Raw genomic sequence first — 12,973 nt, forward strand, 5'->3', positions numbered from 1 at the left:
CATCGACTTCTCTAACTTCTGCTAAGGCCCCAGCTCCCCCTCGTACCCCATCTGTTACTCATTTTTATGCACACATTCTTTCTCTCACTCTCCTTTTTCTCCCTCTGTCCCTCTGAATATACCTCTTGCCCATCCTCTGGGTCCCCCCCCCCCCTTGTCTTTCTTCCCGGACCTCCTGTCCCATGATCCTTTCGTATCCCCTTTTGCCTATCACCTGTCCAGCTCTTGGCTCTATCCCTCCCCCTCCTGTCTTCTCCTATCATTTTGGATTTCCCCCTCCCCCTCCAACTTTCAAATCCCTTACTCACTCTTCCTTCAGTTAGTCCTGACGAAGGGTCTCGGCCTGAAACGTCGACTGCACCTCTTCCTACAGATGCTGCTTGGCCTGCTGCGTTCACCAGCAACTTTGATGTGTGTTGCTTGAATTTCCAGCATCTGCAGAATTGCTGTTGTTTCTGTTATTCAAGGATTGATGGTAATCTGGCATGAAACACAAAACGAATAGCTCAGGCAAACAGATGAGATGCTTTTAGGAGCTTGGAAGGCACGTTGGTGTAGAAGATTCTCCAAAGATTATTTGCTAATTAGACATTCCAGTATTGACCAGGGTGATTACAACACATACTCATACTTCCTCTATGACTCAAGGCCATTTGGCCCACTAACACTTTGCCAGTTCTCAAAAGCATTCTCAGTTTCATTTTTTGTGATTCATTTTCTCATGCCCATCAACCCTGGCCTAATTCTCAGTCATCCTCCTAATCATGAGTGTATATTTACAAAAATCAAACAGGGTCTTTGGGATATGGGAGGAAACCAAAGCACTTGGGGAAAACCTACACGTGCAAACTACATACTGACTGCACTGGAGGTTAAGATTACATCCAGTGTAATGTTTTGAGTGTAGTTTAAGATTACACTCAAACTACCTGCCAGGTCACACTACACTTAAGTCCCTTCTAAATCCATTTGGACACACAGAGACAAAAAACTTGTTCAAAATCCTAGACCAGTTAAGCCAAATGGATCTTCCTGGTGATTAACAATAACTCAAGACCATATGTCCCCTCAGTCACCACCTTCTGCAAAGGACATCAATCTGGATTTACTTCAATAACACATTATTCATTATGCACCTCTGAGGGGTAGCCCGATAGCTGGCTGGATTTTTCTTTTGTAATAATGTGCAGACCTTCTTTAGATAAACGATGACAACCTCAGTAATTGTGATTAATAATTTAAATCAATATTGCTTCATTTTTATTTCAGAAACCTTAATACCAACCTTATTCCATAACTTCTCTAGTTTTGGATCATCAAATACATCATTTTTAGAATCTGATTCTCTGATGTAATTTGATTCTGAAGGCTTGGGATCCTTTCGCCCATCAAGTTTGTACTTTGTGAGGATGACTGCAAGGAAAACATAATGGCAGAGGTTACTCATCAAACTATATTACTTCATGTGAAAAACTGTAAGCTGTATTAGCTGTGCCCTGAACAGGAAAATGTTTACCCCATTCACAAGGATACAGCTTCAAGCTGATTGCCAGTGGTCAAAGTTTTATTCAGCGGTAGGACATGGGCTCAGTGGTGTGGATGGCAGTTAATGACCGCCCCTGAACTAAGCAGCTGCCCGAGCTTTAGATTTAACTACATCTTGCATCAACAGGTCAAGCCTGGCAAAAATGGCAGCATTCCTCATGTAAAGTACAAGTGAGGTCAAAAAACTACCGTGCAAGATCGAGGTAAAGAAGTGAACAGAATAAAATAGTTAACACATAACCAATGTGCTTGAATGCTGAAATTTTTACAATGTTTAGAGACCCAAAGTTCCTTGCTACAAATACGTAGTAGCCAATCTGTACACAACAACAAACAGCAACGAAATAAATGATAATTTATTGACCAGACCATTAGAAGCAGCTCAATGCCTGTGGCAACAATTAGTCCATGGATATTGTTCCAGTCTCCCTCTGCAACAGAAATATCCAGCAAGTACTGACATTGCACTATATTGCTTGGTATGCCATCTTCAAATCTTTACCATCATTGATGGACAAAGTCATTTTGGGGTCCAGGAACGCGGCTCCCTAAAAGTGGCTGCACAGGTTGAAAGAGCTGTGAGATGGTGTATGGCATGCTTCTTTCTTTAGTCAAGATGCCAAGGCAGGATGTTACACTTTTTAAAAAAGAGATTCAGTACGGATCCTTCTGGCCCAACGAGCCGTGCCACCCAGCATCCCACTTATTTAACCCAGCCTAATCACAGGGCAATTTACAAAGACCAATTAACCAATTGTGGATTGTGGAAGGAAACCAAACCACCTGGAAGAAATCCACCCTGACACGGGGAGAACGTATAAGCTCCATGCAGATGGCACTGGTATTTAATTCTGAACTCTCTCGCCCCAAGCTGAAATAGCGTCACGCTAACCACTACACTACTGTGACACGTTGTAGGCCAAAGTGACTGGTCTGTGCAGTACGATTCTATGTTCCAGAGGAGTCATCATACTGACCTACCCCTTTGCCTATTCAGATAAATGCACAGAATCACAAGGGCCAGTGGGGTATTGTCAGTGTCCTGACTGATATTCATCCCTCAAAGAACAGTGCAAAAACTGGTTAACATATCTCTTTAAGTACATCACTGACAACATTTCACTGACTGAAAAGCTCTTTGGGCATCCAGAGATTATGAAAAATGTAAATATTCCTTTTTGTTCCAGGGCAAATCCATGCAAATATTCCTTTTTGCTTCAGAGCAAACCCATGCAAAATACTTGTCGTCTTATGCTTAATGGCTATGGATGTGGGGAGGGAGAGAGTCTGTTTGAAACCAAAATGAATGTCGAGGGATTACCATTAAGGTTTTGACGCAGCCTTGCTTCCTTCTCACCATCTTCATCGAGACCATCGACCTTTAACTTCTTCCAGTGCAGTTCATCTTTCTCCTGGATCTTCAAGTCACTGTGAAGCTCAGCCAGTTTTACTGGAGATATCTGGAGCTGCAGAAAGAAACAGGGGAACATGATTGTTGTAAGGTGATTCCAAAGCAATGTTGGATTAAACTGTACAGTTGTTACTTTCTCAGTAGTTTGCCAGCCGGTATTTTATATTAATACCTATGCAATTGTGTGTTTTCTAGTAGTTACTATTCTTTGCGTTATTCTGTAAGTTTCTTAGATATTGCATTATTTGACCAGGGGATATCTGATAGGTTAACTCCCATCTACAAATATGAATGGAATGTCTGTTATCAATGGTTTCAGAAGAGCACATTGACTTGCCGCTTTTTCTTTTTTCTTTTTGTTCCTTCTTGACATCACTATTAGAATCTTGCTACTCACCATTTTTAACTCCTTTGTTCTCCTAGCACTTAATAAAACGATCTTCAAGTAACAGGTTTTATGCTTCATTCTTGACATCCAAAAGAACGTTGTATCAAAAATATCAAATTCCAACAGCAGCAAAGGGAAAACACTCTGGGAACTGAGATTGAATTCTGAGGGCCAAGCACTGCCAAAAAATTCACGTACTGGAAATGTCACAAGGTATAATGACATATAGAGTGTTGCATATTAATCCACAGGACAAACAATCAGGAGATAAAGACAAACTGTAGTTAAGAGAAAATCCTACTAAGTCTGCAGTCAAGCAGAACAATGTCCAGCTACCAGGTAAATTACACCAGTAATGTTAAACAAAGCAAGACTCTAGTTAATAATAAATACTACAAAAAATTAAGGACCTGGGTTAAACTTTTAAAATATTAACCAAAAGTCATAGAACATTACAGCACAGAAGCAGGTCATTCAGCCCATCTAGTCTGTGCTGAATCAAACTTGCCTAGTCCCATCGACTTATACCCAGATCACAGCTGTCCATACCCATCGCATCCAAATCGATGTCATATCCACCACTTCCACTGGAAGCTTGCTCCACACACTGAGTGAAGAAATTCTCTTTTATGTTCCTCTTAAACATTTCATCTATCACCCTGAACCCATGATCTCTAGTACCACTTAACCTCAGTGAAAAAAGCTTACTTGCAATTACCCTATCTATGCCCCTCACAATTTTGTATACCTCTATCAAATTGCCTCTCAATCTTCTACTTTTTAGCGAAATAAATTCCTAACTGATTCAACTTTTCCCTATAATTCAAGTCCTCAAGTCCTGGGAACATCCATGTAAATTTTTCTTCACAACCCTATCTACCTGTGATGACACTTTCAAGGAATTATGGATCTGTATTCCCAGATCCCTTTGTTCTACTGCACTCCTCAGTGCCCTAATGCTCAACATTTAAGATCTATCCAAAGTACAACACCTCATATTTGTCTTCATTAAATTCTATCTGCCATTTTTCCAGCTGGTCAGGATCTCAATGCAAGTTTTGATAGTCTTCCTCGCTGATCGCTACACCCCCAATCTTGGAGTCATCCTCAGATTTGCTGATCCAGTTTGTCACATGTAACCCTCTCACCATAAGCTCGAAATGAGTTAGCTATTTCTGGGAATACAAGCTAATAGCAACATTACTCAACAATGCATGGGGAATAATAACAAAAAAGTAATTTCCAAAATAAACATGGCTAGAGTAAATATGATTCAGATAAGCATAAAACATAACAATTTGAATGTCTTTTAAAGGGAAAGTAGGACTGTTACCTGTATGAACACTGACACACCCATGCAAATTTACTGTTCACCAGGAAGCAATAATTTACACCAGTATAAACTTAAATTGAAATTGTACTGACAAACTATTTTAAACTATAACAAAGACAATAATACTAAATATCACAAAATTTTAAAAAAGGACCATCATATATATATATTAGTCAATAACATGTTGTGTAATCTGGCTTGCTTCACTTAATTTACTCATGGTACAGAAGAATTCTGACTGAAAACCCAGACCAAATGAAACATAAATAAATATCTATACAAAACCTAGGACAAGGCATTGAACTTTCTCCAAGGTCATGTGCTAACTACAAGTTATCCGCACATTCTCCGTGAGACCATTGTCTGCACGAGGATTTTCTGACAGTGGTATCTGTCCTATCAAATGGGTTCTGTGAGCGTTTCACCATGTTCTACCATGATTATCGTCTGTTTCCATTTTCCTTCTATCTCCTTCTTCGATCCCATACTCTCTCTAGAATGCTCCCAAGCCAAATCCTATTGGCTAATTCAACAACCCTAACTTATTAATCAACAATTTTTAAAAGTTTAAACAACAAAAATTAAATACTTGATTGTATAATGTAACCAAAAGAACATTAATTGCATTTTGAGAAAATCTAAGGAAAATAAAACACTCATAACTATATTAATAAAATAAAGCACAGCCTTAAACCAGGGTATAACACACATCATCATCCAGATCACTGATACAGATGATAAACAACAGACCCAGGATGGATCCCTGCAGCACACAGGTCTCCACTCATACAGGCAACCATTTACAACCACTCTCTGGCGTCATACGCGAAGCCAATGTCTAATCTAATTTACCACCTCTTCTTGAATGCCAAGTGACTAAACCTTCTTGACTAACCTCTCGTGAGGGACCTTGTCAAAGGCCTTGCTAAAGTCCATGTAGACAATATCCATTGCCTTGCCTTCATCAACTTTCCTGGTAACTTCCTTGAAAAACTCTGTAAGATTGGTTAAACATGACCTACCACGCACAAAGCCATGTTGGCTATCCCTAATCAGTTCCTGTCTATCCAAATATCCGGTCCTTTATAATATCTACCAATGACTGACACACTACTGATGTCAGGCTCGCTGGCCCATACTTTCCCACCTTATCCTTAGAGCCTTTTTTAAACAATGGAATATTAGCTGCCCTCCAATATTCCAGCACCTCGGCCATGGCTAGGGATGTTTTAAATATTTCTGCTAGGGCCCCTACAATTTTTGCACTAGCCTCTCACAGGTTCTGGGGATTTATGAACCCTAATTTGCATCAAGAAAGCAAACACCTCCTCCCCTGTAGACTTTATAGGGTCCATAACATCACTGCTGCATTGCCCCACATCTATACACTCGGTGTCCATCACCCAAATAAACACAGAGGCAAAAAATCCATTTAAGATCTCTACCATCTCTATCGGCTCCATGCACAGATATTACCACTTTGATCTTCCAGAGGACCAATTTTGTGCTTTGCAATCCTTTTGCTCTTTATATATCTATAGAAGCTCTTAGGACTCTCCTTCACCTTGTCTGCTAGACCAACCATGCTTCTTTTAGCCTTCCTGATTTCCTTCTTAAGTGCATTCTTGCATTTCTTATACTCAAGTACCTCATTTGCTCCTGCCTGCCTATACCTGTCAAGCACCTGCTTTTTCTCAGCCAGGGCCTCAATATCTCTCAAAAACCAAGGTTCTTAAAAGCTGTTACCCTGGTCTTTAATTCTGACTGAAATATACAAACTTTGCACTCTCAATTTCACTTTTGAAGGCCTCCCAATAACCAAGTACAACTCTGCCAGAAAGCGACATATCCCAGTCCACACTTAAAACACTGGAGGAACTCAACAGGTCAGGCAGCATCTATGGAAAAGAGTTAACAGTCGATGTTTCGGGCTGAGGCCCTTCTTCAGCACTGAGAGGAAAGGGGGAAGATGCCAGAATTAAATGGTGGGGGGTGCGGGGGAAGAGCAGAAAGAGGCTGGTTGGATGGTGATAGGTGAAGATCACATGACTGAAGAGGTGGAGGGCAGCAGATATCACACAGGGGAAGCAGTGAGAGAGGGTTTCACTGAAATCCCATCGAAGGAAAGATGTAAACTTCTTCAGGGTAGGCATCCTTTGAAGTGACTTCGCAGTGGAGTAGTAAATCATAATAAAAAGAAAATCTGCAGATGCTGGAAGTCCAAGGCGATACATACAAAATGCTGGAGGAACTCAGCAGTCAAGCAGCATCTATGGTAAAGAGTAAACAGTCGACGTTTCTGGAAAATGATAGGTGAAGAGCACAAAGAGTAGAAGGCAGCAGAGATTAGAGGGGGAGCAGTGGGAGTGGATTTCCATCATGGTGACAAGCCTCCTGAACATCAAAGACATCTTCAAAAGGCAGTGCCCCAAAAAGGCAGCATCTATCATGAAGGACCCTCACCATCTGAGACAAGCTGCCTCCTTATCACTACCATCAGGGAGGAGGTACGGGAGACAGAAGACCCACATCCTATGTTCTAGAAACAGTTTCTTCCCCACTGCCATCAGATTTCTGAATGGTCCATGAACATATTACAAGGAAAGAGCTAAATGTGATTCCTCCTTGGTACATGCTAAAATAAATGGAAGTCTCTAAGACAAAATGGTGTTAGCTCGGAATAGGATTGTTTTGAAAAAGTACAAGAGAACTAGTCCACTAAATGTTGTGACAAATTCAAGGGAGTTCAAGTCTGCAGCCATAATAGTGGATAATAGTGAAAATATGTTTGTCTGGGCTAGAGGTCATAAGAGATAAAGTTGGGCGGGGTGGGGAGGCTGGTACCATTTAGCGATGGAAAAGTGCTAGTGTGAGAGGTTTTGAAGGATATAAAAAGGGTCAATTCCTTTGCAAGTTAGATTTAGAGAAGAACGAGCTTTGTCTTTGACTAAGTCATGACTGGTGCTAATGCTACAAGCTGGAGAAGGCAGACAAGTATGTCGAGTAAGAGTTTAGAGTCTAGAAAGTGGGAAAGGCTGCATGAAGTTTGTTGACATTCTGCAAATCAGCAGGTTTAGTGGATAAGTATTGTTTTGATTTCTGTACTGCTAATACTGTAGACATCTGTTTTTCTTTCTGAATTGTGTTTGTGCTAGTTCTAAAAGTGTTTACTGGTGGCCCTGATCACATGTGCAGTGTCTCCTTTGTTTGTGAATATATCTGCGGATGCCCCGAGTTGAATCAAAAAATACGGAACAAGTCTGAAAACAATTTTCATTACACACATGAACACAACACCATGGTAGGGTAGTGGTTAGCACAATGTTATTACAGCTTGGGGTGTTGGAGTTCAGGGTTCAATTCCAGTGTCCTCTGTAAGGGGTTAGCACATTCTCCTCATGAAATGTTTGGGTTTCCCCTGGGTGCTCCAGTTTCCTCCCACAGTCCAAAAACATACAGCTAGGTTAGTGGGTTAATTGGTCATTGTGAACTGTCCTGTGATCAGGCTGGGGTTAAATTGGGGGTTGCTGGTGGTGTGGCTCCACACTATCTCCAAATAAATAAAACCTCTCCAGCCCTCTTTCGCACTACTTTTTAAAAATATTGTAATTACAGTAATCTGTTATGCCTGCACTGCTCACACGAAACAACACATTTCATGATTTAATTCAGTGATTCTGAACTTCACTGGCTCCATAAATCAGTAATACATAAGCTGTCAAACTCACCCAGGAATGACAGCCAACAGCAGTGTCCAATCTCCCACCTCCAGTGAAAACAGTGTTTGAAATACTGAGATTTGATCACTTTGAGTAGACCTATTCCTGCGGACTTCGCAGATTTAGTCACAAGTTGCTGACGCACAGGAAACACTCAGAATTAAAACTCAGAGGGTCAGTGGTTAAACACATCTGGGCAATGCAGGAGGAAACAGTCCTAAGTACATCAGACACTCTCTTCCCTCCCACAGCACTCATTTCTCCCCTTACACCATCCTCATTCACCCCACCAAGCCTCCCTCTTCCAGCCCACTCCCCAGCCCTCAGACTGCCCTCATTCCTCCTAATACTCCCCTCCCCCATCCAGCCAACTTTGAACTTCCCTCATAGACCCACATCACCCAACCCTCCCCAACACTTCACTCACCCCTCCCCCATACACTCCCAGCCCCTGGCCTGCATTTCACCCCCGGCCCTCAATCACCCCTTATCCCCATCCTGCACACCTCCCCCGGCCCTCACTCACCCGCTGCGCCTTGTCCCAAACCTGGTTGAGTTTGGCAATTCTAAATTCGTTCCCCGTCTTCCCCGCCGCGGCTGCCTCCTCGTTCTTGTAGCGAGAGTACTTCCCGGCCGCCTGCGGCCGGACCACCATTAATCCGCCCGCCAGCAGCATCCACCGCAGCAAAGTCACCGCCATCGCTCCCCGTCTCCCCTTCCGTCACCACGGCAACCGGCACCCCAAGACAATACGCATGCGTCCGATGATCGCAAAGCTTGCTGGGCTACTCCTGGAACTACAATTCCCATTGCGTCTTGCGCTGTCAGACAGCGACACCAAGAGGTGAGGGTGGATATTGTACCTCCAACATCTACTTTGACCAGTGGGTCCTTGGAGATTCATCTCCAGCCCTGGGGTTACCACAGACCCGGGAGACGAACATCGCGCAATGGGCAGCACCAGTAAGATTGATAAATTGATTATCTACTGTAACATAGAACAACACAGCATGGGAACAGACCCTTCATTTGTGCTGACGATGATGCCAAATTAAACTAATCCCATCTGACTGTAACAAATGATCCCCATCTCTTCGTTCTCTACATATTCCTGTGTCTAACAGCTGCCACTATCGTGTCTACTTCCACTAGAAATCCTGGCACTGCATTCCATGCGCCAATCACTCTCTGTGGAAAAATCTTAGACCCGCACACCTCGAAGGGCCGAATGGCTTAATTCTGCTCCGATGTCTTACGGTCTCAAACATATGCTCTCTAGTGTTTTACAGACCCAGCCCAGGATAAAGATTCTGGCTGTCTACCCTCCCCATGCTTCTCACAATTTCGTAAATTTCTATCAGGTGTCCACTCAGCTTGCAACACTCCAAAGAAAAAGGTGGTGAATCTGTGGAATTTATTGCCACAGTTGGCTACGGAGGCCAAGTCATTTAAAATAGTCGATTTGTGTTAGAGGTTATGGAGAGAATGGGGTTGAGTGGGTTAATAAATCAGCCATCAAGAGCAGTCTCAATTGCAGAATGGCACAATTCTGCTCCTATATCTTAAATATCTCATGGTCTTAAAACAACTCAAGTCTGTCCAACTTTTCTTTATAGCTAATACAGTGCTCTCTAACCCAAGCAGCATCCTGGTAAATCTCTTCTGCACCCTCTTCAAAGCCTTCACATCCCTCCTGTAATGGAGAACCAGAACTGCACACAACACTCCCAAATGCACCGTAACCACAGTATATCCTTGTACATGGGGAATTGATAGATCTTGGAGGAGTCGATGGGAATGTGGAGAGCATAATATATACTGTAATTAGTGTGGCATTTATGTCAGTGGGCCTAATGCCTGCTGGTGTTTAGGGCAGCGATCAAGGCTCTCCAACCTTGGCGGTGTTCTGGACTTCCTTCATTGAGTTAGTAGCTTCCTCTCGGTTTTCACTACTGTCAGCCATACAAGTCCTGAATGGAGACTCAGGAATACCATCACACTCAGATGTACAAGGATTCTTCATTGCTGTTTCCATAAAAATTTTGTTTGACCAGTCAGGGTTGTTAGCCCTTGAACTTGGAGGACTGATGGACCACTCTTAGTCTGGTTTCTACCCTTGGACCTGTTTGACATGGGTGACCCTACCCAGAGCCAAAGCACAAAGCCCTGACTCCAGCCAACATTGCTCTCCAGGTCCCTGAGGCCATGATAAGGTTGTAGTCCTCCTGGAGGAATAATAACTGAATTCCCGTGTGTTCTCTTCAATGCAGTGTAGAGGGGAAGCTGATCAAAGGCTATTTTCAGTCGAGATATTAGATTGTCTGCTTCCACAGAATGAAAATGTCACTAGTGAGACCAGTTTTTATTTTCCATCCTTGCTTGATACTGAACTATGCAGACATCTAAAAATCTAAATAGTATCATGGCATTTAAGTATTTAGATGAGCATCTGGAATGCTATAGCATAGAAAATTGATTTGGAATTGGTTCATTATTATCACATCTACAGAGGTGTAGTGAAAAGCTTGTCATGTATACGTTTCATACAGATCACATCATTACACAGTGCATTAAGGGAGAACAAGGTAAAACAATAACAATGCAGAATAAAATGTAAGAGCTACAGAGAAATATGGAGGCAGACAGTAAGGTGCAAGATCATAACGAGGTAGATTGTGAAGAGTCCATTTTCTCATAGTACAGAAACTATTTAATAGTCTTATAACAGTGGGATAGAAGCTGTCCCTGAGCTCAGTGGTATGTGCTTTCAGGCATTTGTATCTTCTGAAGATGGGAGAAGAGGGAAAGAGAGAAACTCCTGGCTGGGTTCTTTGACAACGCTTCCTAGAAGTAAAAGACATAAGAGACTGCAGATAAGACCATAAGACATAGAAGCAGAATTAGGCTCATCAAGTATGCAAAACCATACCATCAAGGCTGATTTATTCTGCCCCTCAACCCCATTCTCCTGCTTCTCCCCATAACCTTTGATACCCTTCCTAATCAAGAACCTATCAATATTTGCTTTAAATAAACTTAATAACTTGCCCTCGACAGCCATCAGTGACAAGGAATTCCGCAGGTTCACCACACTCCGACTAAAGAAATGTCTCCTCATCTGTGTTCTAAGGGGACATCCTTAAGATGGTTGAACTTGGAGCATAAATTTGGATGAACTCAGCAGGTCAGGCAGCACCTTTGGGGGCAAACCTTTGATGTTTTGGGCAGGGTTTTTTTTAAAAAGAGAATTTAATTGGCAGGAAGATAATTTTACTGATGATAGGAAGGGAGCAAATGACTGTGACTGAAAAACAAAGTGCTGGTGGAACTCAGCAGGTCAGGCATCATCTGTGGAGGGAAAGAGACAATAAACATTTTGGCTTGAGGCCTTTCACCTACTCCAGGGGTTCCCTACCTTCTTCATGCCATGGAGCCTTGCCATTAACCGAGGGGTCCGTGGACCCCAGTTTGGGAACCCCAGATCGAGACTGAAAGGTAGAGGGGAGATAGTACAGAGAGGTATGTATGTGGGAGGGGATTAGACAGGGGATGGAAAGTGATAGGTGAGAAGGGGTAGATGGGCAGATGGAACCAGGTAGGTGTTAGAGAGGGGCTGGAAGGTGATAGGTGGATCCATTTGAGAAGTGGTAGATGGGCAAATGGAGCCAGGTGGGGAAGGAGAAGGTGGAGATCGTGTCAGGGGCTGGAAGTGATAAGTGAAGGCAACATAGGTTTGAAGATAATGAATGGAATAAGAAAGGACAAGTGGAGGTAGATCATGGCATAGAAGGTTATGAATGTATTACTGATTTATGGAGTTATCTAACCATTTATATATTTATTTATTCAGAGATAGGGCATGGCTGCAAGCCCCAACAACCCAATCATACCGTGCTACCTAATTACACCCTATCTATTTATGCCCCTCATGATTTATTCACCTTTGTAAGGTCACTCCCCCCCCCCCCCCGCCCAGACTCCTTCACTCCAAGAAATAAATTCCTAGCCAGCTGGACTCAGGCTGTCAGCCCTGGGAATTTAATTTTGATGGGGAAGAGCTATCAGGTTGGGTAAAAGGGATAAGTCCTCTCATGGGAGCATTGAGGTACACCAAGAGCGCCGACGAGACCTCATTTCCAAAAGATCCTGCCGCTGACAACGTCGCATGTCCTTAGGGTAAACACGAGATTCTGCAGATGCTGCAACAAACAAAAATGCTGGAGAAACTCAGCAGGTTGGGCAGCATCTATAAGACCATACTGCAGGAGCAAAGCTAGGCTCATCAAGCTGATTTATGATCCCTCTCAACCCCAGTCTCCTGCCTTGGAGTGGAATAGACAGTCAACGGTTTGGGCTGAGACCCTTCATCAGGACTAATCAATACACTTAGTATTATACCAGAGGGTTTGTTTGAATCTTTGGTGTTGGGTGAGATGTGGTGGTCGAGACAACGAAGGCAGCTCCTCTTGGTTGGTTCTTGATCCTCCAAAATATTCCGCATGGAATTTAAACTGAATTTAAATCCTCTGAAACACACTGAGGACCTCAGAATTTGTCCATGGATTTCTTCGCTTCAA

At 42.8% G+C, this 12,973-nt stretch overlaps 1 protein-coding gene across 2 annotated transcripts in view; it reads right to left on the reverse strand.

Moving 5' to 3' along the window:
* lrpap1 (low density lipoprotein receptor-related protein associated protein 1) overlaps positions 1 to 9,141 on the reverse strand; it is a 32,303-nt gene extending 23,162 nt beyond the window's left edge. For both annotated transcript variants that reach the window (XM_072257620.1, XM_072257619.1), the window contains exons 1-3: positions 8,923 to 9,141; positions 2,867 to 3,011; positions 1,286 to 1,413 (exon numbers count right to left, since the gene is read on the reverse strand). In XM_072257620.1, the coding sequence (XP_072113721.1) occupies positions 1,286 to 1,413; positions 2,867 to 3,011; positions 8,923 to 9,096 (447 nt within the window). In that variant the 5' untranslated portion in view covers positions 9,097 to 9,141. The remainder of the gene's footprint in view (positions 1 to 1,285; positions 1,414 to 2,866; positions 3,012 to 8,922) is intronic.
* Positions 9,142 to 12,973: the final 3,832 nt, after the last annotated feature.

Source organism: Mobula birostris, chromosome 5 (assembly GCF_030028105.1).
Source record: "Mobula birostris isolate sMobBir1 chromosome 5, sMobBir1.hap1, whole genome shotgun sequence".
NCBI lineage: Eukaryota > Metazoa > Chordata > Chondrichthyes > Myliobatiformes > Myliobatidae > Mobula > Mobula birostris.